This window comes from Diceros bicornis, chromosome 23 (assembly GCF_020826845.1).
Source record: "Diceros bicornis minor isolate mBicDic1 chromosome 23, mDicBic1.mat.cur, whole genome shotgun sequence".
Taxonomy (NCBI): domain Eukaryota; kingdom Metazoa; phylum Chordata; class Mammalia; order Perissodactyla; family Rhinocerotidae; genus Diceros; species Diceros bicornis.
The window spans coordinates 48,627,324-48,652,679 of NC_080762.1; the positions used below are offsets into that span (position 1 = coordinate 48,627,324).

At 35.6% G+C, this 25,356-nt stretch overlaps 1 protein-coding gene across 2 annotated transcripts in view; it reads left to right on the forward strand.

Annotated features, from left to right (window-relative positions):
* The window catches only part of UBE3D (ubiquitin protein ligase E3D), a 142,907-nt gene that overhangs the window by 21,228 nt on the left and 96,323 nt on the right, over positions 1-25,356 (forward strand). Inside the window, exons 4-9 of one of the 2 annotated variants that reach the window (XM_058566705.1) lie at positions 1,810-2,041; positions 6,754-6,823; positions 19,481-19,550; positions 20,484-20,592; positions 24,141-24,304; positions 24,537-24,872. In XM_058566705.1, coding sequence (XP_058422688.1) covers positions 1,810-2,041; positions 6,754-6,823; positions 19,481-19,550; positions 20,484-20,592; positions 24,141-24,304; positions 24,537-24,564 — 673 coding nt within the window. In that variant the 3' untranslated portion in view covers positions 24,565-24,872. Of the gene's footprint in view, positions 1-1,809; positions 2,042-6,753; positions 6,824-19,480; positions 19,551-20,483; positions 20,593-24,140; positions 24,305-24,536; positions 24,873-25,356 lie in introns of those variants that run through there. The other variant, XM_058566704.1, reaches the window with a different exon arrangement.

Consider the following 25,356-nt stretch of genomic DNA (forward strand, 5'->3'; position numbering starts at 1 on the left):
CAGAGGGAGAAGTAGGGGCTTTATCAGTAGAGTAACCTAGCAGATACCACCCTCACCAAGTGATCAAGGTTAACATCACCAGTGATAAGTTATGTTGATAGAATATACCCTCTGATACGATGTGATGAGAAGGGCACTTCGCCTCTGTGGTTTTCTTCCCCCAAACCCATAACCGCAGTCTAGTCCTGAGAAAATATCAGACAAACTCAAATTCAGGAATATTCTCTAAAATACCTGACCAGTACTCTTAAAAAATCCCAGGGTCCTGAAAAATAAGAAAAGGCTGAGAAACCATCATAGACCAGAGGAGACTCGGGAAACATGATGACTGCATGCAACAAGTTATCATGCACTGGATCCTGGAGGAGAAAAAAAGGACATTAGGGGAAAAACTACTGAAATCCAGATAAAGTCTACAGTTTTGACAAATATTCATGGTTATGTAAGATGCTATTAACATTAGGGAAAGCTGAGTGAAGTGTATATGAGAACTATCGGTATTGTTTTTGTAACTTTTCTGTAAATTTAAAATTATACCAAAGTAAAAAGTTTATTAAAAAATAGTGATGGGAGAAATCACAGAAGAAAGGTTTAGTGATTTAAAACATAAAACATGTAAACCAAATTGAAAGGCAATTACACTGAAAAAATATTTATCACAGATTACAGAGAAAGGACTAATATTCTTAATATAGAATATACTTTTTACAAATTAATAAGAACATGCTAATACCTCACTGGAAAATAGTCATTAATCACGATTCACAGAAGAAACACAGTGGTCAATAAATATGAAAGCCAGTTCAATCTCAGCGGTAATTAAAGAATTGCCAATTAAAGCAGTATTGAGGACATTTTCACCTATTACATGGAAAAATGATAGTATTCAATTCTGAAGAAGATAAGTGGAAGAATTATAGATTGGTATTGGCTTTTTTGGAAAGCAGTTTGCCAATACCGGTATTGGATTTAAAAATATGCATATCATTTGTGCTTGTAATCTCACACTTATAGGCTTTTTTTTCCCTAAGGAAATAATTAGATACGTACACATTATTTTCTAATAGGAATATTCACCACAGGGTTGTTGATAATGAAAAACTCGAAACCTAAATATCTAACAGGGAGGGAATGATCTAAAAAGTTTTGCATATCTATGGAATAGAATGTAGTCATTAAGAATCATGATATATAGAGACAGAGATTGGATTGGTGGTAACCAGAGGGGAGGGGGGGAGGGAGGAGGGCAAAAGGGATAATTAGGCACGTGTGTGGTGATGGATTGTAATTAGTATTCGGGTGGTGAACATGAGAACATGATGTAACCCATGCAGAAATAGAAGTATAATTATGTACACCTGAAATTTATACAATGTTATAAACCAATGTTACTGCAATAAACAAAAAAAAAAGAATCATGATATAACTAAATAAAACAATGAAAGCAACACCTAGTTTGTGTATGTCCTCTGATCCTAGACTTTGTGTGCCTGTGTACAACTATGTCTCTTGAAAGGATGGCAAGGAAATATACCATCATGTACAAAGTAGTTCGTTATTCTTGGGTGGTAAAGAAAGGATGATTTTCATTTTCTTTATAAAGAAAGGATGATTTTCATTTTCTTTATACCTCTCTGTGTTTTCAAAACTGTCTATAGTGAGTATATATTACTTTTGTAACCTGGGGGGGAATTAATATTGCAAGCAATGCAGTTAATGAGTTTCTTTCATCTTTCATGCTGATTTAATTAAGAAAATGCTACATTTCCATTTTGTTCTGTAAAAAATAGTTTTTCCTCTTTCCACTAGGAAGCTCCTCAGGGTGCTCCCGTTGCCGAGTGAGAACTGGGGAGCTCTAGTTGGAGAATGGTGTTGTCATCCTGACCCCTTTGCTAATAAGCCACTTCATCCGCAAGAGAATGACTGTTTCATTGGAGACTCTTTCTTCTTGGTGAATTTAAGAAGTGATTTGTGGCAGCCAAGACCTGAACTAGCCTCCACGGAGACACACAGTCTTTCTTCTGAGAACCATTTTAAATTGGTAAAATATCTTTTCAAAATAAATGCTTATGTAGAGGTTGGCTTAGACGCTGGTTTCTCCAATCTTCTTTAATTCAGGGCATGTTACACAGACTGTTGTAAAGACTGAAATCCATTATTTTCAAGTGCCTCTATTCTCCAGCTCTGCTGTATTGGTATAAGAAGAGCATATGGCCTTAAACCAAAACAGCCACGGGGGCTGGAGGAGGAAGGGGAAGAGGACTGCTTCATGCACAGAATTGGAAATGTTACCATTTTACAAACGAAAATGCCCTCCTTTCTTGTTTTTAGGACAGTAGTATTCCATAATCGATGTACATCCTATCCTCATAGTCTGATTTAAATTAAAAGTGTTCTCTTGCTCCAGGATATCTGCTGTACAGTTAGGCCTAGGTATTTTCTTATGTCTACCCATAGTCTAGACTTCTGCTGATGTCACAAAAGCAATGCCATCAAGGAAATAGAGGAGCCCAAACATGGAAATAAAGCTCGTACTGCAGGCTCTGAGTTGGTGCTTGACAACGAGAGGTCAGGTGGCTCTCGCTGTAAAAGTTGCTTCAGAGAGAAGGCAATTTCCTCACTGCAGAGAACAAGTGGTTTACCTTATTTTAAAAGGAAATCAATGGCATTGACTTGGCCCTTGTGAGAAATCATCCCCTGATGGCAAGTGAATACAGATGTGATTTAAAAAGTAAAGAAAATCATCGCCAGAGAATCTTCATTTTAACATGTGATTATTGGTAGGAACAAAAGCATTGTATGTTAAATTTTATTTAGAACTCATTTAATTTTTGTAATGAGAACTGAGCCACTTCAGGAAATATTCAGCAGTTGGGCAGCTCTTAGGTTGTAATTTAGTTTATAGAACTATTTTCTGTTTTGCAGGAGATTAAGGAAATTCATCAAATATTGAGGTTAAGTTGTCATCAGAATTATTTATGTGCCTTATCTCTCATCATAAACACAAATCCCTTTACCTAAATATGGTTCATTTTCAATTATAGTACTTTAGCCTTCTATATTTTTCAAAGATGAATGGTAAGAATATAAATCTGTTATAATTATATTTAAGATGGTTATATTAAAATTATAGTTCAAATTTATATACTAATGCTTTACTGTTTTATGTGTTTTAAATTTCATTTTTATGATTAAGCTATAAGTTTTTAAAATATTTGGAAGGTGTGAATAGAAGAGGAGTGGAGCAAGATTAAATAAGAGAAACGTATTTCTCTTTTTAGTTCAACTCTACACTCTCTGTGGAAGTATATTCACATTTACATCTTTATCAGTTACTTGATGCCATTTACAAGAATTTCTCTTAATTGTGAACAGCCATCCTGTGTGTTAAAGGAAGACCCGTCGTATTCAGACGTTAGTTTTTGGTATTGCGAGACTGTGGGAAATCACTATCGTGACAAGCTGCCGTTGACGAGACTGTTTTCGAGTCAGCCTGGACGGCAGTTTCGCTTGAACGGCATATCGCAGCGGTTGAAAGAGCATGCCTGTGACCAAAATAGTCACATAAATTTGGAGGGACTGCTTAAACAGTGCTCTCCAGGCTCCTGTGGGAACGAGGCTGCTCTGTGCTATTGGAAACCCATTTCTCATCTCACCCAGTCTAGCCATCTAGCAGGGTTTTGAAATGTCACATGGCGACACAGCATCCTAATGGTGTCTCTTGGGACACATTTTTCTGGCGAGACAATATCAAGGGTCCTTAGAAACTGAAACAACACAGGAAAATAAAAGCAAGGAGAGGAGGCTAATCCACCTCTCTGAGCAGCAGCGCCGTCTCTCAGATATATTGATTTAATTAGTCCGCAGCAGTGTCTTTCTTTGATGTTTGCTCTGTAGAGTTCCCCCATTGTTAGGCTGCTTCATTGCACAACTTGCTTTATTATTTCCTTTAAGCAGAGGTCAAGAAAAATGCATTACAAAGCAATTTCTCTTTAAACAAAATCAGAAGAGTTATAATATTTTAATTAAAAATATCTGATTTTAAAAACAGCACAAACAAGCAAACCTAAAGTCCAGCACTTATTTCTTTCCTTCAATACCCCCTTAGAGTGTCCAGATGTTATTTGTGCCTCTGTTAATGTGGCAGTCTATAACTTTTGTTTTCAAAAGGAATCTGTTGAAGAGTTTCCTATTCTTGCATCTGTTTTATGTCTTGTGCTATTTCTCGTGTCTAGCAACATCATAAAATATTTGCATCTTATAATAGGATAATAAAGATGGCGCCTCAACCTTTTATAAGATTCATAATATTATTCTAGACTTAGAAAGTATGGCCACACTTGTGACTTCATTCTATTTTTTAAAAAACAAATGAAATTGAACTTTGATTATATTACAGCTGGCAAGTGTGACTAACAGCTTTGCCTTTTTTTTCTTTTCTGGGGTACTTAGCAATAATTTATTGCTTTTGGTAATTTGTTTGTTTTGTTAAATCCATAAGGATGTGTTTTTTATTTTCTCAGAACAATGTGTTATTGAACTTTGTAAACAGTTACGAATGTAAAAAAGAATAGTATTATGAATTTCAGTATACCAGTCCTGTTGATTCATGAAGTATACTCTCTGTCCCTTTTTCATTTTTTTGCTGAAGTGCTTTAAATCAAACCCCAGACATTATGCCATTTCATCCTTATATGTTTCAGTATACATGTCCCAAAATATGGATTTTTTTTTTCATAACCAGTGTCATTTTCACACCTGACAAAATTAATAATTATTACTTGATGGTACAATACCAGGTTATATACAGATTTTACCAATTGTATTAAAAGTATCTCCTGCTGTCAGTTTGTTTAAGTCTAACTCCATACATTTGGTTCTTTGAGGTAATTTGCTTTTTATTGATCATATTTTAACATCCTGATTACTCATATCTTGAAAAGGTAGAATCTTCTTGTAAAAACAAACCAACAAAAACTACTTTTCCTGCTTCATTGAAAGACAAGGTAAAATGTACTGTAAGAGCAATTATTATGAAATGCATAACAGAGCACCTGATGAAAAATTTTCTGCTTCAAATTGAAAAATCTTCCTCAAGCCTTGCTATTCCAATACCCTGTATTAGTTTTTAGTAAAGCCCTCAGTTTTTGGTAAGATTTAATGAGGATGGTCCAATTTAACTTGTACAAAATAGGATCCTTTAAAAAAGTGCCTTTAATACCAATTTGGAGCTACACAGATAGATTTGACTGTATGAAAGCATGAAACTGCCAAAATGTCAGACTTTACAGTTGAGCATACCCAGTTTCTGAGCTGTCTTCTTCCTGTAACCTTGCCTGGACCTGAGCAAATTGGCACCTGACTTTGTTTCTATGTCTGTGGCTTTTGAGTTTTTTTGACCTCTAACTAAAGTAAGAAATATGTTTTTTTCGTCAAGATCTGGTAAGACACACACACACACACACACACACACACACACACACACCCCTTAAGTAAAAATTTCTTAAACTCCTTAAGTAAAAATTTCTTGAAGCAATATTTACCCTTTGTTTGAAACACTGTGATATTTTCTATTCTATTGTATTTCGTTGTTTTTTAACAAAATGCAGGTTGTAAACCATTGAGTTGATTCCATGAATTGGTTTGAAAAACACTTGGCATAATGCTTTAGAAGCACAGGCTTTAGCATCTAAGGGACTTGGATTCAAAGATCAGCTCTAGCAGCATATCCATGGAACTCAATTTAAATGCGCTTCTTATACTTCTTTTCAGGAAACATTTATGCCAAGGGAAATATAATTGTACTAAACTTTAGTTTAGTCAGTTAAGACATATTCCTTAGATTAATACATATGTGATCTCACATCAGAAAGTCACTGTCCCTCCTCACTTAGATCAGCACTCTATTCTACGGTTTCCCAGGACAGGTAACCTCAAGTGGTCAGAGATGCAGAGCTTCCTTCTCCCTGCCCACTTTTATATGACTTCTGCCATGTTGCAGTATGTATGGGTGAGAGGACTGTTGTATGGCTTTAACAAAGGTATTAGTATGGGTGTGAGAAGAGCATTCTTTTGTTTGCTTAATCATTAGGTGAATGCTAACTATTTTAATCTGTATCCCAAATGATGAATTTGGATTGTCGATGTTTAAAAATTTTTGTTTTGAAATTTAAGAATATTTCATGAATTTGTCCCAGAACACCATCCATTGCTCCAGTTACAGTGCATATCTTAAATGGAAAAATAGAATGATATGAGCGGGTTAGATATTTTTAACTTTTGATGAATGGTTATGAATTGTAGATTACTTTTACATAAGTTACACTGGACTAGGAGTCAAAATAATAGGAGTTCAAGTTCTGATTCTTCTATTTTCTAAACATTTGAGTTGGGGCAAGTCACCTACCCTCTCTGCCATTCTTGCCCGCCATCTGCCTATTCTAAGTGATAAGGATGTTTGGAAATGCTTTTTAGAAATGTAGAGTGCTTCTTGTTCAAATCATTGGCAACAATTAGATTATCAAGAAGTGGCTAGTTTGGAAAAATCAGTCTGTTCATTATTCTGTCTTTAGACTCGAAAAAATGATCTCTGTGCATGTGAAATATGCATACAAGCTAAATGTATTCGCAGTATTTAGTAGAAGGCAAAATAAAATGTAAAGTTCAATGTATACTCTAGAGACTATGTTAAAATTATATATTCCTTTTAAGAAAAGCTGAATGACATTTAAATGACATTTTTCTGTTCTACAGAAACCAAAGGCAAATACCAAAGTAATTTGTAAGCGTTGCAAGGTAACGTTGGGAGAGACCATGTCATCAGGTAAGAATTTCGTAATAAAAAAGCCAACATGATTACCTTCTTGCTAGAAACCCAGGAGAAGGAGATTTTATAGGAAATATATATGAAAGATGGATGACTAACATGTGTTATAGAACTGATGCTTTTTAAAATAGAAACCAACTAACATGTCATTCAATATGCCAAGAAGTTTGTGTATTTTGACCTTTATAAGTACATAGTATTGAGTTTTAAGCATTAAGAAATTGGTCATTTTCAATATTCCATATCCCCTTTGTAGATATAAAACAATAATATAAAGTTTGTATGTGGGTCTGTTTTAAAGAAGATTGGAGCTTTTTTTCTTAATACAACTGCCAATCAGAAGAGTTGGTTGCCAGAGATGTTGGAAGAGTGCTTTTCTTGGCTGCCGTCTGGCTCAGGGCTATATTTTGGGCCTGGGGGTGGGAGAGAACCTGTAGAAATGGAAGAAGACGCATTCTGAGTTTTGTACTCTGTTCCTTGTTCTTTTTCCCAATAGTATTAATTATGTTTTATGTGAAGTCTATATTATTCCGCTTTAAAATATAATAAAATCCTGATAATTTAAAATGCATCACTATTTAAAGATATGGTTTAAAAATGTCTAGAGAGCTACAACATTCTGTGTTAGCTTTGCGGGTGATGAATGATTGTTTATATAATTAATTAGAAGATGTGACTTAAGTGAAGCTATTGTACTTAAGGGAAGGCAGATGGTGATAGTTTTTGTTTGTTTTTTAAAATCATCAGAATCTTGCGAGTAGTACTTTGCTTAGATTGAGCAGAAAAGGAAGAATGATTAGTAGTAAAGGATGCCACCCTCAATGTCATTTTTGGAGAATGAAAGCAAGCCCCTTAAGCAACAACTTAGAAAATTGTAAACCTTCCAGTTAAATAAGATGAATTGGTTTTTTTGATTCTTTTCTCTCCTCCCTGAAGACAAGTTAAAATATCAGTTAAGAAATAAAAAAGATGTACATTCACAGAGACAAAGAGAAATGGAGAGGAAGTGACACTGATGTAAACAAGAGGTGTAAGCAAACTTTTTTTGGTAGGTGTAAAGCTAGGAGAGATGTGGGAACAGTCTTGGCAGTATAGAGGAAGCTGCAGCCCAGGTGTCTGCAGAAGAGCATTGGGATGGGAGTGAGCCAGTACTCAATGTAGAAGCCCAGAACTGGTCAGAATTTGAGGGCAGTCTGAGACAAGGGGCTGGAAACAGGATGATTAATTCAAAGTTTATGTATGGAGGTGTAAGACTCCTAAGACTCCTCCTCCACTTGCAACTTGCTTATACTCTCAAGGTAGGAGATTGGAGGACCCTTTCTTGGAATAATGGAAGAATACCAACTGAAGAAAAGATTTGCAGACACTGATTCTTAGGGGTCTTTCAACAAAAATAATGAGCTTATATTCAGTCATCCTATGGTCAACAGCCTAGTACCTACACCCAAGAGCTTTCTCTCAGCATTTTATTACCTTGCACTTAAATATGAATGGATTGCTGAGAATCAACAAATATTTGAGGATACCTCCAACTATAAAAGAGACCAAAGAAAATAAATAATCAATCAAGTAAACAGAGTAAAGGCACGGAGAAGAAACCAATTATGTATAAAACAGAAGAAAATCTTTAGAAAAAAACATAATGAATGTCCTCCAAGAAATGAAATAATATTGCCTCCATAATTCAGAGGATGTAGAATTAAAGAGGTAATAGCTTAAAAAAACAAATCAAAGGACTGAAAGATAAAATTAAGGAACTATCTCAGAAATCAGAACCAAAAGATAGAGATTGAAAATTGGAGAGAAATAAAAAAAAGTTATCATGTAAGTTTCTTGAGGATAGGGATATTGGGGATAGAGTCTATCTCATTTACTATGTTAACTTCAGCACTTAGAACAGTATCTGGCACATAGTGGGTACCCAGTAAATATTTATTGAATGAATGAATGAATTAAGCTTTTTAGGACATCCAACACATAGCTAACAGAAATTCTAGAAAGAGATTAGAGACAACAGGGTGTAGGAAATTATCAAAGAACAAGAATACCAAAAACACATTACAAGGCTATTTTCTAGAGCTAGGGCTTGAGTTTCTCCATTGGAAGGGCCCACTAAGTATCTAGTATAATTAACGGAGGGATGGCCAGGAAGTTACTCAAAGCCACATCATTGAGTACTTTCCGAACACCAAAGGATGAGGTTTCCAGAGAGGAAAAAGCAGGTGGTGTACAAAGGATTAGGAATTAGAATGGCACTGAACTTCTTAACAGCAGTGCTAAAAGCTAGAAGACAAGCAAGGCCTACATAATTTAGAATGAAGAAGATTTTCAAGCAAGAATTCTACGTACAGTCAAACCATCAGTCAAGTGTGAAGATAACAAATGCATTTTTGGAAATACAAGGTCTCAAAACATAGACGTCAGAGGTAATATTTTCCTTAGGAATCTGCCATAGGATATCTATCACCACAAGTAGGGATTTAACCTCAAAAGAGAAGACATGAAATTTAGGAAACGTTATCCAACACAGGAAAGTAAGATAAGGAAGTTCCAGGGTGAGGGATGTGCAGCAGGCCTGGAGAATAGCAGCCTGGATTGAAGCAAAGGGAGAGAAGATTGCAATAAAGACTTTTTCAGTTATAAAGTGAAACTGATAAATTCATTGATTTGTTTGACCACATGTAACAAATAGTCTTGAGACAAGCCATTTCATATGGGAAGAATTAGCTAAAGGTGCTTGGAAAACTAAACAAATGAAAAAGAAAGCAGTTATGCACTGCAGGAAAACAGAAATTTGAACAAGAAAGGAAACATTTCCATGGTATTTTTATGGTCACAATAATGTAAACACTGAATATTGATTTGACCAAAAATCTTAATGATGTAATGCATAAGTATATTAGGAGATCAATATGTATGAGTGTAGGGGGGCGGGGGTGCTGGGTGGTGATGTAAGAGAACCGTATCCACATCTCTAAAAGTAAATCCGTAGGATTCCATTTCCAAAAATAGTGGCATAAGGAGAATGGACAATTCCATTGCAGATAAGTACAAAACTATAAGTTCAAAAAATTATTAAGAACAACCACTGGAAAATGACCAAAATGAAGCACTGATTTGAGAAGTGTTTAGTTGTGAAAAACTGCTACTGCATTCAGTTAGAATGGTAAATTTGTGACCTTTTTGTTTGGGGGCATTACCATCCTCCGCCCCAACTACTAGGGCAGGAGAAACCCACAGCTTTATTGTCTATAGACAGTAGATTTGATTCAGGGTAGGCAACAGAGAAACAAGATATTTGAAAGGGAGATTTTAGAAGCAAGAGGACCATAGAGGGGCTGAGATAATAACTTCTTCACAGAACTTGGAATGAGTGCTAAACTAGACAGGTACACAATAGATGCCATAGAATCCAATAGGAATTGAGAGCTTGGGGAGGCCTGCAAATTTGCCATGCCTTTGATAGCATTTCTCAATCCACACACAACTTGGGCAGTGGAAAGTGGAAGCCTTACTGGCTATTTGAGCAGAAACTCTCCCCAAATTATTTGCTGACAGCTAAACCATGCAGATATGGCAAATACTCTCTAGGGAGCCAGGCTAAGAAAAATAAAATTGAGCAGAGACATTAGTGCCTACATACTGTGGGAAGACACATTCCACACTTTGAGTCCAGACTAGTTAGTTGACTACTTTACCTATAAACCAACAGCCCTTATAAGAACAAAACAAAACCCCAAATTGCTACAATGTGTTACATATAGTATCCTACTTCCATCCAGAAATTATTAGACCTACAAAGAAACAGAGAAGAGTGATTCATACTCAAGGAAAAACAGGACTCGATGAACAGCTGCTGAGTAAGCACAAATAATAGATTTAGCAGACAAAGATGGTGAAGTAGCTATTATAAATATGGCAAAGAATTAAAAGGAAAAAACCTCGTGAGTGAACTAATAGCAAATCTCAACAAATTGGAAAATTCAAAGAAAGAACCAATTGGTAATTACAGAGCTGAAAAGTACAGTAACTGAAAAGAAAAATTCACTAGATTAGCTAAACCACATATTTGACATGACAGAAGAAAAAAAAAACATTGAACTTGAAGATAGATTAATAGAAATTAACCAATCCAAAGAACAGAGAGAAAAAAGTCTGAAGCAAAATGAACATCACCTCTGAGATTAGTGGAACAATATTAAATGTTTCAATAAATGTGTAAATGGAGTTTCAGAAGGTGAGGAGAAAAAGAAAGGGTGAGGAAAAAAATTTGTAGAAAAAAATGGCTGAAATCTTCACAAGTTTGGTAAAAATATAATAACTTTCAGATCCAAGATTTGTAGTGAATCTCAAGGATAAACACAAAGAATGTCTCACCCGGGCACATTGTCATCAAACTAATAAAAGCCAAAGATGAAGAGTGAATCTTGAAAGTAGCAAGAGAGAAAGAAAATATCACCTATAGGGATTTCATGGTAGACTTAAGGCAGACTTCTTATAGAAATAATGACAGCCAGAACACACTAAAACGGGATATTCAAAATGCTGGTGGAAAAAAAAACCCAAAACATCTATCAGCTAATAATTCTTTATCCAAAAAAAACTGTCCTTCAAAAACAAAGGACATTTTCATATAAATAGATGGAATTAATGCATTACTAGCAGATCTCCTCTACAAAAAATGCTAAAAGAAGTTCTTCAGGCTGAAATGAAAGATAGTAGATGGTAATTGGAATCCACAGGAAGGAATGAAGAGCAAAATAAATGGAAAATTGGGGGTAAATTACTGCAAAAGCAAACTCAAAAGAGGTTAGCACAAAACTGAAGCCACCTTTTCCCTGCAGTTTGCCAGTTCTCTAAAATTAGAACATTTGTTTTGGTTGCTTTGAGAAGTAAGGACAGAAATCAAAGACTACACAAGATGGGAACCTAGTAGGTGACTGTCTGCACAAAAATATGAGGCCCTAAATGGCTTTACCCTCACAGTAAAGGTGGACCAGAAGTGAAATAGCCCTGTGGAATTACAGACAGGTTATCAATCCTTTGGGGCTTTAGAGAATTTCAAGACTTGAACCTGGTTAGTTCACCTTGGACTAGACATAACATCATGTGCCTGGCAAAATCAAATGCAGATCACCTCTGGAGGAAAATACTTTCATGGTAAAACTCACCTTATTCCCACAAATAATTTGTCAAGTACAGTGTCCAGCATACAAGCAAAGATAAATAAGCACATGAGTAAACTAGACTTCCATCAATAAGAACTAACAAAAGCAGCAAACAATAGAAACAGACTTCTGCTATTAGAATTATTGGATGTCAACTGTAAGATAACCATGCTTACTATATTTAACAACATAAAAGACAGGTTTGAAGATATTGAGAGGAAAAGCCAACAAAAACAGTAAACATATTTGGAAAAGATCCACAATAGAATTTCTAAAAATCATATTGTAATTGAAATTAAAAACTCTGCAGGTGGTTTAACAGCAGATTAGGTATAACTTGGAGAAAGGATTAATGAACAGAAGATAAATGAGAAGAAAAATCTGTAATCCAATACAGCAGGATAGGCAATATTTGAAGAGATAATTGCTGAGAATTTTGCAAAAGTGATGAAGAAAAACAGTTTACAGATTCAAGAGGTCTAGTGAATTCTAATTAAATGAGGGCCAAGTAAGATAAATAAAAAATCTATAGCTAGACACATCAGAGTGATACTGCAGAACAATAAAAAGCAATGAAAATCTTAATAGCAACCAAAGAGAAATGACAGATCACCTTCAAAGGAACAGCAGTGATAGAAGTTTGAAGACAGTAGCAAGATGCTGTCAATATGCACAAAGAAATAACTGTTAATCCAGGATTTTCTATCACGTGAAAATGTCCTTCAAGAGTGAAGACAAAGATAAATATATTTCCTGGCAAACAAAAACTGGGATAATTCACTACTAGTAGTTTTTTGGTTTTTTTTTTTTTTTTATGAGGAAGATCAGCCCTGAGCTAACATCCATGCTAATCCTCCTCTTTTTGCTGAGGAAGACTGGCTCTGAGCTAACATCTGTTGCCAATCCTCCTCATTCTTTTTTCCCCAAAGCCCCAATAGATAGTTGTATGTCATAGTTGCACATCCTTCTAGTTGCTGTATGTGGGACGCGGCCTCAGCATGGCCAGAGAAGCGGTACGTCGGTGTGCACCCGGGATCCAAACCTGGGCTGCCAGTAGTGGAGCACGCATACTTAACCGCTAAGCCATGGGGCCGGCCCCCTACTAGTAGTTTCTTATTAAAAGAAATCCTACTTGTACCTCAGGTAGAAGAAAATGATCCCAGATAGAAGGTCTAAGTTCAAGAAAGTGGTAAATATGTGGATGATGCTAAATGAATATTAACTGTATAAAACTTAAAATAATATCTTATGGGATTAAAATTATGGAATTAAATTATAGTTTAACAACAACTGGGGTAAAAGGGATCACTTCATAATGTTAAAAGGTTCAGTTCTGTATCTAATAACATAACTTCAAAATAGTAAAGTGAAAATTGAGCTTCAAGGAGAAATAGATAAATTCATCATCATGCTCTACATATATAGTAATCTATTAACTGTCCACTGATTTTTTTTTTGCCCTTTTCTGTGTGTTATTTTGAGCAATTGAAAACATTTTCAGGAAATCTACCAGCAACAACTTTCTGTCTTATTAAAACAATTAAAAATTATCACACCATTTTTTTAATCACACCATTTTTAATGACTGCATAGAATTTTCTTGCCTAGATGTAACATTGTTTATTTAACCCAACTATCCCCAATATTTAGACATTTAATTTGTTTTCAATATTGTTCTGTTAATATTAAGAACATCTTGATAGATAAATTTTTGCAAATATCCATGAATATTTCTTTAAGATAAAGTATTAGGTGTTTAATTATGGTGTCAAAATATATACACATTTTTAAGGCCTTTGCCAAGTGGCTTTCCAGAAATCTATCATTTTCAATTCTGACAGCAGTATGTGAATAAATGTATCCATTTCTCCATATCTTAATCAGTGCTGCACATTATCATTTAAAAATATTTTATTAATTTTATGCTAAAAAATACCTCATTTTTATTTGCATTTCTTTCATTACTAATGAGAGTAAACATTTTCCACAGATTTTTTAAAAATCCAAAATAGTTGTGTTTATATTCATTTCTGTTTGATATTTAGTTAACTGTTTAAATTTTTCTGTAAATAAGTAATCAGATAACCAGAGTTGGTGGGAATTGTACGTTAATAGACTCAGTGAGATTCTGGATAAATATCAATGTGAGGTTCATAGTATCTGTGCATGGGCTTTGGGATACTATGATCAAAAAGCCTTTTTCAGGCTTTCCCAGACAAACAAAAGCTGAGGGGGTTCATTGCCACAAAAGCTGAGGGAGTTCATTGCCACTAGACCTGCCATAAAAGAAATCTTGAAAAGAGCTGTCTTACCTGAAAAGAAAAGGTAAAGGTATACAGAGCTTTAAGCAAGGTGTTAAATAAACAGATAGACTCAGAAAATTGCAACTCTATATCAGAATAGGTTAGTAAACACTTAATTGTAACAAAAAGGTTAAAGGGAAAGAAAGCATTAAAAATAACTATAACCACTTCAACTTGGTAATGAACTCACAATACAAAAAGGGATAATTTGTGACAGCAAAAACATAGAAGGAGAGGAGGAAAAGGATGGAACCTGCATAGGCAAGTGAAGGTAAGATGCTATCAGCAGGAAAAGGACTGTCTCATCTATAAGATCTTTTATACAAACTTCATGATAACCACAAAACAAAAATTCACAGCATAGTCATGAAACATACAAAAAGAGGAAACTGAGAAACACATCACAGAAAACCACCCAACTGAAATGGCAGACAAAAACACAAGGAAAAAGAACCAATGGACATAAACAGCAGCCATAAAACAAAAGATAAAATGACAATATTAAGTCCTTATATATCAATAATCATGCTAAATGTAAATAGATTGAATTCACTAATCAAAAGAAACAGAGTGGCTGGATAGATTAAAAAACAAGACCCAACAATATGCTGCCTCTAGGAGACCCATGTCAATTCTAAAGAAAAACTAAAGCTTACAGTGAAGAGATGGAAGATGATACTCCAAGCAAATGGCAACCAAAAGAAAGCAAGTGTAGCCATACCTATATCAGGGAAAATAGGCCTCAAGCTGAAAAAAGATAACAAGAGACAGAGATGAACATTATATAATGATAAAGGGAACAATCCACCAAGAAGACGTAACATTTATTAATATATATGCACCTAACATAGAGCACCAAAGTACATAAAGCAACTGTTAACAGACCAAAAGAGAGAAATTGACAACACAATAATAGTAGGGGACTTTAATACCCCACTAACATCAGTGGGTAGTTCACCCAGACAGAGAGTCAACAAGGAAACAGTGGCCTTAAATGAAACACTAGACCTGATGGATTTAATAGATATATATAGAACATTTCATCCAACAGTAGCAGAATACATATTCTTCTCAAGTGCGCATGGAGCGTTCTCAAAGATAGACCATACGTTGGGAAACAAAACAAATCTCAATAAATTTAAAAAGATTGAAATCATATCAAGCATCTTTTTTTGACCACAAAGGTATGAAAGTAGAAATTAACTATAAGAAAAAAGCTGAAAAAATCACAAACATGTGTCTTGGATCAATGGAGAAATCAAAAAATATCTGGAGACAAATGAAAATGAAAACACAACATATCAACATCTATGAGATGCAGCAGAAGCAGTACTAAGAAGGAAGACATACAGGCCTACCTGAACAAACAAGGAAAATCTCAAACAATCTAATCTTACACCTAAAGGAACTAGAAAAAGAAGAACAAATGAAGCCCAAAGTCAGTAGAAGGAAGGAAATAATAAAAATCAGAGAGGAAATAAATGAAGTAGGGACTAAAAAGATAATAGAAAAGATCAATGAAACTAAGAGCTGGTTCTTTGATGAGATAAACGAAATTGACAAATTCTTTGCTGGACTCACTAAGAAAAAGAGAGAGAAGGCTCAAATAAATAAAAAAGAAGTGAAAGAGGACAAATTACACTGGATACCACATAAATACAAAGGATTATAAGAAAATACTATGAAAAGCTATATGTGAACAAATTGAATAACCTAGAAGAAATAAATAATTCTATAATTGTACAACCTCCCAAAACTAAATTAAGAAGTAATAGAGAATCAGAACAGACCAATCACTGGTAAAGAGATTGAAACAGTAATCAAAAACCTCCCAAAAAACGAAAGTCCAGAAGAAGATGGCTTCTTTGGTGAATTCTATCAAACATTCAAAGAAGATTTAATAACCTTCTCAAACTCTTCCAAAAAATTGAAGAGGAAGGGACACTTCCTAACTCATTTTACAAGGCCAACATTGCCCTGATACCAAAACCAGACAAAGGCAACACAAAAAAGGGAAAATTATAAGCTAATATCACTGATGAACATAGATGCAAAAAATCCTCAACAAAATATTAGTAAGTTGAAAACAACAATACATTAAAAGGATCATACACCACGATCAAGTGGTATTGATTCCAGGGATGCAAGGATGGTTCAGTGTCCACAAATCAATGTGATACACCATATTAAAAAAATGAATAAAAATCACATGATCATCTCAATAGATGCAGAGAAAGCATTTGACAAGATTCAGCACCCATTTATGATAAAATTTCTCAATAAAATGGGTATAGAAGTAAAATACGTCAACATAATAAAGGCCATATATGTCAAACCCACATCTAACATCATACAGAATGATGAAAAATTGAAAGCTATCCCTCTAAGAATAGGAACAAGACAAGGATGTGCACTCTTGCCACTCTTGCCACTCTTATTCAACATAGTATTGGAAGTCCTAGCCAGAGCAATTAGGCAAGAAAAAGAAATAAATGTATTGGAATTGGAAAGAAGAAGTAAAACTGTCACTGTTTGCAGATGACATGATTTTACATGGAGAAAACCCTAGAATCCACCAAAAAACTATTAGAAATAATTAACAAATACAGTAATGTTGCAGGGTACAAAATCAACGTACAAAAATCAGTTGCCTTTCTATACATTAACAACAAACTAACAGAAAGAGAAATCAAGAATACAATCCCATTTACAATCACAAGAATAAAATACCTAGGAATGAATTTAACCAAGAAGGTGAAAGGCCTGTACACTGAAAACTATAAGATATTGTTGAAAGAAATTGAAGGAGACACAAAGAAATAGATATTCCATGCTCATGGATTAGAAGAATTAACATAGATAAAATGTCCATATTATCTAAAGTAATCTACAGATTCAGTGCAATCCCTGTCAGAACCATAATGACATTTTTCACAGAAATGGAACAAAGAATCCTAAAATTTGTATGGAACAACAAAAGACCCTGAATAGCCAAAGCAATCCTGAGAAAAAAGAGCAGAGCTTGGAGATATCACTTCCTGATTTCAAAATATGCTACAAAGCTATGGTAATCAAAACAGCGTGGTACTGGCACAAAAACAGACACACAGATCAATGGAAGAGAAATGAAAGTCCAGAAATAAACCCACACTCTTATGGACAGCTAATGTTTGACAAAGGAGCCGATAACATACAATGGAGAAAGGGAAGTCTCTTCAATAAATGGTGCTGGGAAAAACTGGACAGCCACATGCAAAAGAATGAAAGTAGACCATTAACTTACACCATACACAAAAATTAACTCAAAATAGATTAAAGACTTGAATGTAAGACCTGAAACCATAAAACTGGAAGAAAACGTAGGCAATATGCTCTTTGACATTGGTCTTAGCGATATCTTTATGGAAATGTCTCCTCAGGCAGGGGAAACAAAAGAAAAAATAAGCAAATGGGACTACATCAAGCTAAAAAGCTTCTGCATGGCAAAGGAAATTAGCAGCAAAATGAAAAGGCAACCTAACAATTGGGAGAACATATTTGCAAATCATATATCTGATAAAGGGTTATGTCCAAAATATATAAAGAACTCATACAACTCAACTACAAAAAAACAAACACCCAATTAAAAAGTGGGCAGGGGATCTAAACAGACATTTTCCGAAGAAGATCTACAGATGGTCAACAGGCACATGAAAAGATGTTCAACATCACTAATCATCAGGGAAATGCAATTCAAAACCACAGTGAGATATCACATCAGACTGTCAGAATGGCTATTATTAAAAAGAGAAGTAACAAGTGTTGGAGAGGATATGGAGAAAAGGGAACCATTGTGTACTGCTGGTGGGAATGTAAATTGGTGTAGCCACTATGAAAAACAGTATGGAGATTCCTCAAAAAATTAAAAATAGACCTATCATATGATCCAGTTATCCCACTTCCGGGTATTTGTCCAAAGAACACGAAAACACTAATTTGAAAAGATTTATTCACCCCTGTGCTCATTGCAGAGTTCTTCACAGTAGCTAAGACTTGGACACAATATAAATGCTTATTGATGGATGAATGGAGAAAGAAGATGTGGTATGTATATATACAATGGAATACTACTCAGCCATAAAAAAAGATGAAATATTGCCATTTGCAGCAACATGGATGGACCTTTAGGGTATTATGCTAAGTGAAATAAGTCAGATGGGGAAAGACAAATACCTTATAACTTCACTCATATGTGGAAGATACACAAGCAAACAAACAAACACATAGATACAGAGAACAGGTTGGTGGTTACTAGAAGGGAAGGGGGTGATGGGAGAGTGAAAGGGTAAAAGTGCACATGTTTATGGTGACAGATGGAAACTAGACCTTTGGTGGTGAACACCATGTAGCATATGCAGAAGTCGAAATGTAATGATGTGTACCTGAAATTTACATAATTTTATAAACCATTGTTACCTCAATAAAAAAAATTAAAGAAAATGTGATATGTTCAAGGGAAAAAACCCCAACTTTGACAGCATTAAAAAAAAAAAAAAGCTGGGTGTTTGCCTGGTAGTATAGTGGTTGAGTTTGCATGCTCCACTTCAGCGGCCTGGGGTTCACAGGTTCAGATCTCGGGTGCAGACATGTGCACCACTCATCAAGCCATGCTGTGGCAGGGTCCCACATACAAAAAATAGAGGAAGATGGGCACAGATGTTAGCTCAGGGCTAATCTTCCTCAGCAAAAAGAGGAAGATTGGCAACTGATGTCAGCTCACGGCCCATCTTCCTCACCAAAAAAAAAAAAAAAAAAAGCTTTTTTCAGTGACTTGTAGGTTAGTGGCTACTCTATAGAAATGAGGAAATCAAATGACTGATTTCTAGATAAGTGGGATATGGCTGTGATGTGACTCATTTTATAACCTTCCATATGTGTGAGCAGAGTCTTGCTGCATCAGATTCACTTGGGGCATGCTCTTTTATAGCAACACCAAAGTATCTGAAGTCTCAGGACCGGCTTGTTGTAGTCGTCAGTGCTTTGTCTTAAACTAAGTCGTTTTTTGAAAAGTTTACTGAATGTTAGTGTTACCAGTATATCCAATATTTACTTTGGAGTGTCGTAGTGTGAGACAGACATGCCCACAACAACAATATTAGTGTATTGGGAGATTTTTAATTTTTAATTTTATTTTTTGTTTCTAGAAACCACTAAGTTTTATATGACAGAGATAATTATTCAGCCATCTGAGAGAAATTTTCCCATCATACCAAGGTACAAATAGCAAACTATTTGGAAATTCATTTTTATTTATACCTCTATTTGTAAAGGAAAAATAAAAGCCTTTGAGAGAGGCTTTTAGATAGTTCACCCAAACTACACATGTAAAAGACTTGAGGATTTATTTACGGTTTGCTTACATAATGGTATAGACGAATGTGTTCATATAAATCTTCTAATTCTGAAAGATTTTTGTGCTTCTTTCTATGTGCCAGATATCCAAGGTCTTATAACCTAATCATTGATAGGTTTTTGAATAATTATTTCTGGTTTTGATTTGATTTATTTAAAATTTGAAACATGGGTCAGTTTTCAAATGACTCCTGTTTTTTTTTTTTTAATAAAAAAGGTACTTAGCCACTAAATCCATTAGTATTTCTTTTCTTTGAATTTTTTTAGTTTGCAAACAAAAGCTAACTATAGTATACCTTTATTTCAGTTTATCGATGTCTAAAAATTGTGGCAATCTGATTATAAACTTGAACTTTATCCTCTTGTAAATACTCTGATTCTGTACCTCAGAGCTGACACTTTGAGGCGATCCAAATGGAAAACATTGTACACAATACTACCTAATGTTTAGAGGGAATTTCCCCGTCTTTTAAACTTAATCACTCTTAATGTGCTGCAGCACAAATGGAATATTGACTTGTCACATAGTATTTTTTACTCAGTAGCGGGGAATAGTTGGATTTGGGTGGAAAATGTATTAAGGATTGGAGAATAGCTTAAAGAAGAATGGAGCAAACACAAATACATTAAAATATTTTAAAATCCACATTAGCACAGATTGTGAGGGAATGGGCAGCATATAGAGAAGTCTGGCACGCACACACCTTTTAGGTCCCTTGGAGTATTTTTGGCTCATCTTGTCCATTACAGTTATTATGAGAGGCACATTGTGAAAACTGATTTCTGTTTGAACAGGTCACGCTTTGTCCAGAGCGTTATTGCCCAGTGTCTGGTGGAACTCTCCTCTGCTCGAAGCACTTTTAGATTCAGTGTTCAAGGTCACGACGGCAAAACTTATATCTTGGTAAGAAATTATTTCATCCAGCTTCTTGTAGCCTAATAATCCAAAGTCTCAAAAATTCTTTAGTTTTTGTAATTCTTTTTTCTCAATTCTCAGGTCTAGAAGATGAATGATCAAAAATTGAATTTTTAGGGGCTGCCCGGTGGCGCAAGCGGTTAAGTGCGCACACTCCCCTGCAGCGGCCCGGGGTTCACTGGGTCGGATCCCGGGCGCGCACCAACGCACTGCTTGGCAAGCCGTGCTGTGGCGGCATCCCATATAAAGTGGAGGAAGATGGGCATGGATGTTAGCCCAGGGTGAGTCTTCCTCAGCAAAAAGAGGAGGATTGGCAGATGTTAGCCCAGGGCCAATCTGCCTCAAAAAAAAAAAAATGAATTTTTAATAGCAGTTTGATTCTTAAATCAAACTCCCTTAATTTAATAACAAATGATCAAACCTACCTTTACGTGCTGGGTACTAGGGATACAGGGAGAAAGGAAACCTGATTCTTGCTCTGTAGAAGCTCACATCACACAATAAGATTGTTCATTCTCAGTTTTTAATGGCTTTACTTGTCAGTATAACACAATTCTGTCTCTCTCACTTTTTTTTTTCCTATTTGATACTCTTGTGTTTTAAATATATTCTATTGCTCCTGTTTTTTTTTCATTGTGATAAGAACACTTAACATGAGATCTACCGTCTTCACAATTTATAATTTTATTTATTTATTTATTTTTTCCCCAAAGCCCCAGTAGATAGTTGTATGTCATAGCTGCACGTCCTTCTAGTTGCTGTATGTGGGACGCGGCCTCAGCGTGGCCGGAGAAGCGGTGCATCAGTGCACGCCCGGGATCCGAACCCGGGCCGCCAGCAGCAGAGTGCGCGCACTTAACCACTAAGCCATGGGGCCGGCCCCTTCTTCACAATTTAAGTACACAATACAGTATTGTTAAATTATAGGGCCAATATTGAACCAGATCTCTAGAACTTATTCGTCTTGTCTAACTGAAACTTCATATCCTTTGATTAGCAACTCTCCATTTCTCCCTCCTCCCAGCTCCTGGCAAGCACCATTCTGCTCTCTGCTTCTCTGAGTTGGACTATTTTAGATTCCTCAGATAAGTGGAATCATATAGTATTTGTGCTTCTGTGTCTGGCTTATTTTCATTTAACATAATGTCCTCCAAAGTTCATCTTCATTGTCGTGCATTACAGGATCTCTTCTTGTAAGGCTGAATAATATTCCGTTGTATGTATGTACCACATTTTCTTTATCAGTTCATCCATTTGTGGACTTTTAGATTGTTTCTGCCTCTTGGCTATTGTAAGCAGTGCTGCACTGAACATGGGATCTCTTCGAGATCCTAATTTCAACACTTTGATGTTTGAGAAGTAGTGACAAGTTTTGGAGAAGAGGCTCTGCAGTTATAAGAATCATCCCCTACATGTACCACAAGCATCTAATATCACACTGCTTCTATTAAAAATAATGTTCTGGAGAAAAGAACTTGAGACAGTTATGTGAAAAATCCAAGAATCAGGGCCTGTCTCTTCTCTGCCTCCACATCTGTTTTGTTCAACCAGTAAACATACTTTGAGCACTTCTTATTTGAAAGGCAATTTTCTAGGTGTTCAAGGTAGAACAAAAATGCCTTCAAGGAACTCATAAGCTAGAATATGTGGTAGCTAGAGGACGGAGGAGTTGAGGTTGTTATTCAGCGTGGCTTTGTTGCTGGCCATCCATTATGGGGACCTCGTGCTTTTCTAATTCCAGATGATTTCTACCAAAAACCAAAATGTTTTCTGACTGAAGTTGATACTAAGTGTACCTCATAATCATAGTCAGAAATAGTTTTAATTTTCTTTTGCAAGGTTTTCAAGTTAAAAATCAGGAGTAGGAACTTTTTAAACCTACTACTAATATATATTTAAATTAAAAAAATTTCTTTTTTATAAAAATAACACGTTCTTGAAACACATTCAGACAACGTGCAGAACGTAAAATAAGTGGTAGTTCCCCCATCTTGTCCCCTCTCCTGCCCTGCGATATCATACTATTTGAAGATAAACATTATTAACAGACTGATGTGTGTACTTCAACATTTTTTTTCTCTATATATAGAACTAAATGTATACACCAAGGAATATTTGTAAAAAAACCAGAATCATGTGATTAGCATTTTTCTTCAACGTGCTTACTTCACACAACAGTATATGTTGAGGATTGTTTCTTGTTAGTGTAAATATAGATTGGACTCTTTAAGGACTAGAATTCCATTGTATGGCTGTTAAAGACAGTGCTGCAATGAAAATAATCTTTGCACATGTATTTTAGTACTTCTTTAGAAACAGATCTTTCTAATCTAATGCAGTATTAGAATTTGTGTATTGTATTTATTTATTTATTTTAATTGAGGTAACATTGGTGTATAACATTATAAAAATTTCAGGTGTACATGATTATATTTTGATTTGTAGATTTTGATTTGATTATATTTTGATTGTAGACTACACCATGTTTACCACCCAAAGTATGGTCCATCACCACACACATGTGCCCTATTTCTCCTTTCTTCCTCCTCCCTCCCCCTTCCCCTCTGGTAACCACCGGTCTAATCTCTGTAGCTATGTGTTTGTTTGTTGTTGTTGTTATCTTCTACTTATGAGTGAAATCATATGATATTTGACTTAGAATTTGTGTATTTTAAACTCTGATAATTATCACCCTTCGAAAAAGTTGTACTAATTTATCCTTTACAGTGAGACATTCTTGGTGCCCCATCCGGATCCCCTTGACTCGCCAGTGTACCCATTTCCCAGCTGCTGAGAGCCTGGGCTGCTAATGGCTCACAACTGCCCTCTTCTCCAGAGACTTGCACTTACCTGACAGATGCCACCCTGCTGAGGAAGTTACCTGGCCCCCACCCCTGCCCTGGGCAGCCCACTGCCAATGATTTGACCCTGGGGTACAAAAAGCTGGGGCCCCCGTAGGCATGAGTCATGCTCCAGAGCTACCCTCGATAAATCACATGCATCCCACTCCCCAAACACTTCCACAGCAGCGTGTGGGAATACCCATTCCAAACCCCTCTTCAGAACCGCATATTATCAGTCTTTTGTATTTGCCAATCTAAGTGAAAAAGGGTGTCACACAAATTTTACATTTCCTTATTATTAGTTATACTAACATTTGTATATATGTTTATCACTTATTTATTCTGTTAATTCTATTCATATTCTTTTCCTGTATTTCTATTGGGCTAGGTTTTTTTTGTTTTTGTTTTTGTTTTTCGCCCCTTGTTGATTCCTATGGGCTCTACTTATTATAGATAATGGCTTTGTTATATATGTATTAAATGTTTTCTCCTAGTTGGTTGTCGTTTTTTGTGTGTGTAACAAATTTATAATGTCAGCAGCTCTACCAAATGTTGTCCTTTGAAAGGCTTACCCTACTTCAAAGTTATATACATGATTCTCCTATATTTTTTTCTGGTTTTTTTCAATGGTGGTATGATACACGGATAGGATGGTGATATCTTTATATTTGGACTTTTCTCTCTTATCTTTAGCTATGGCTTTTAAACTCAGACAGTTTGGTGATTGAATCTTTGGGAAGTTCCAAAAGTATCAAAAAATTCCCCCTGTTGGAAGACGTACTGGAGGCAGGTTCCAGTTCTGCCTGGAATGCTGTCAAGGTCCTCTACCAGCCGTGCATCAAAAGCAGGAACGAAAGGTAAGTTGTGCTTTTCTCATTCCACATTATGTTTTAGTTTCTACTGCCACGTTGATGTTAAGCAGTTAATGAATTAAATGGTACTATACCACTTCCCTACTTGAAGCTTCTAGGATTCATACTGCTAAATACTATTCTTTCAAAGTAGATTGAATTATTACAGATGATTCATGCTTATGTGCAGAAAGCTTGCTTTTACTGAAAATAATTGGTCTTTTTCTTGTAATCTCAGCTGTCTGTACATATGGCTGCAGTACTAAATCAGGCTTCAACAACTATGAATATTTACTGATAGGCACTTTCCAGGCATTCGGGATATAAGGTGAGCAAACACAGGCCCTGCCTCCTGAGGTCATCATTCTAATGGGGGAAGGCAGACCATAAGCAAAACAGACAAAAAATCAAAGACTTATATGGCTCCTACCGTGAGTCAGGCACTCTGTAAGAGCTTCCAGCTCATTTAAGCCTAACAGCAACACCGTGGGGTAGGAACTGTAATCATCCCCATTTTAGAGACAAGGACACTAAGATGCAGGTGTTAAATTACTCTAGTGAAATATAAAGCAAAGCAAGGTAGTTGGGGAGTGGTGGGATGGGTATAGGAGGTTGTCATTTTATATTGAAGAGTCAAGGAAGGTTCCTCAGATAAGATGATATTTAAGTGGAAAACTTGACGGAAGTGAAGGAGTGAGCCATATCTGAGGGAAGAGAATTTCTGGCAGAGTGAACGGAAAGTGTTCTTATTTGAACAGATTGGAAGTTTGTACTTGTCCTATACTCTCAAATGGTTTTGATCAAATTTGTACTAAGAACAGAAAGATCTTAGTCTTTTACTGGGAAGTAAATAAGAAAATTTTAAAAATTATTGCTTGTCTTTTCTTTTTTGAATCATACAAGCGGTATAAATTATAAAATATTCAAACAGTAGAGACATACATAAAGTAAAATGTGAAATTCCCCATCATGTCTCTCTCCAGAAGTAAAAACTATGCTGTGTAGTCTTCCGCTCCTTTTTCTATTTATTTTGCATCTTAATATAATTTGAACAATAC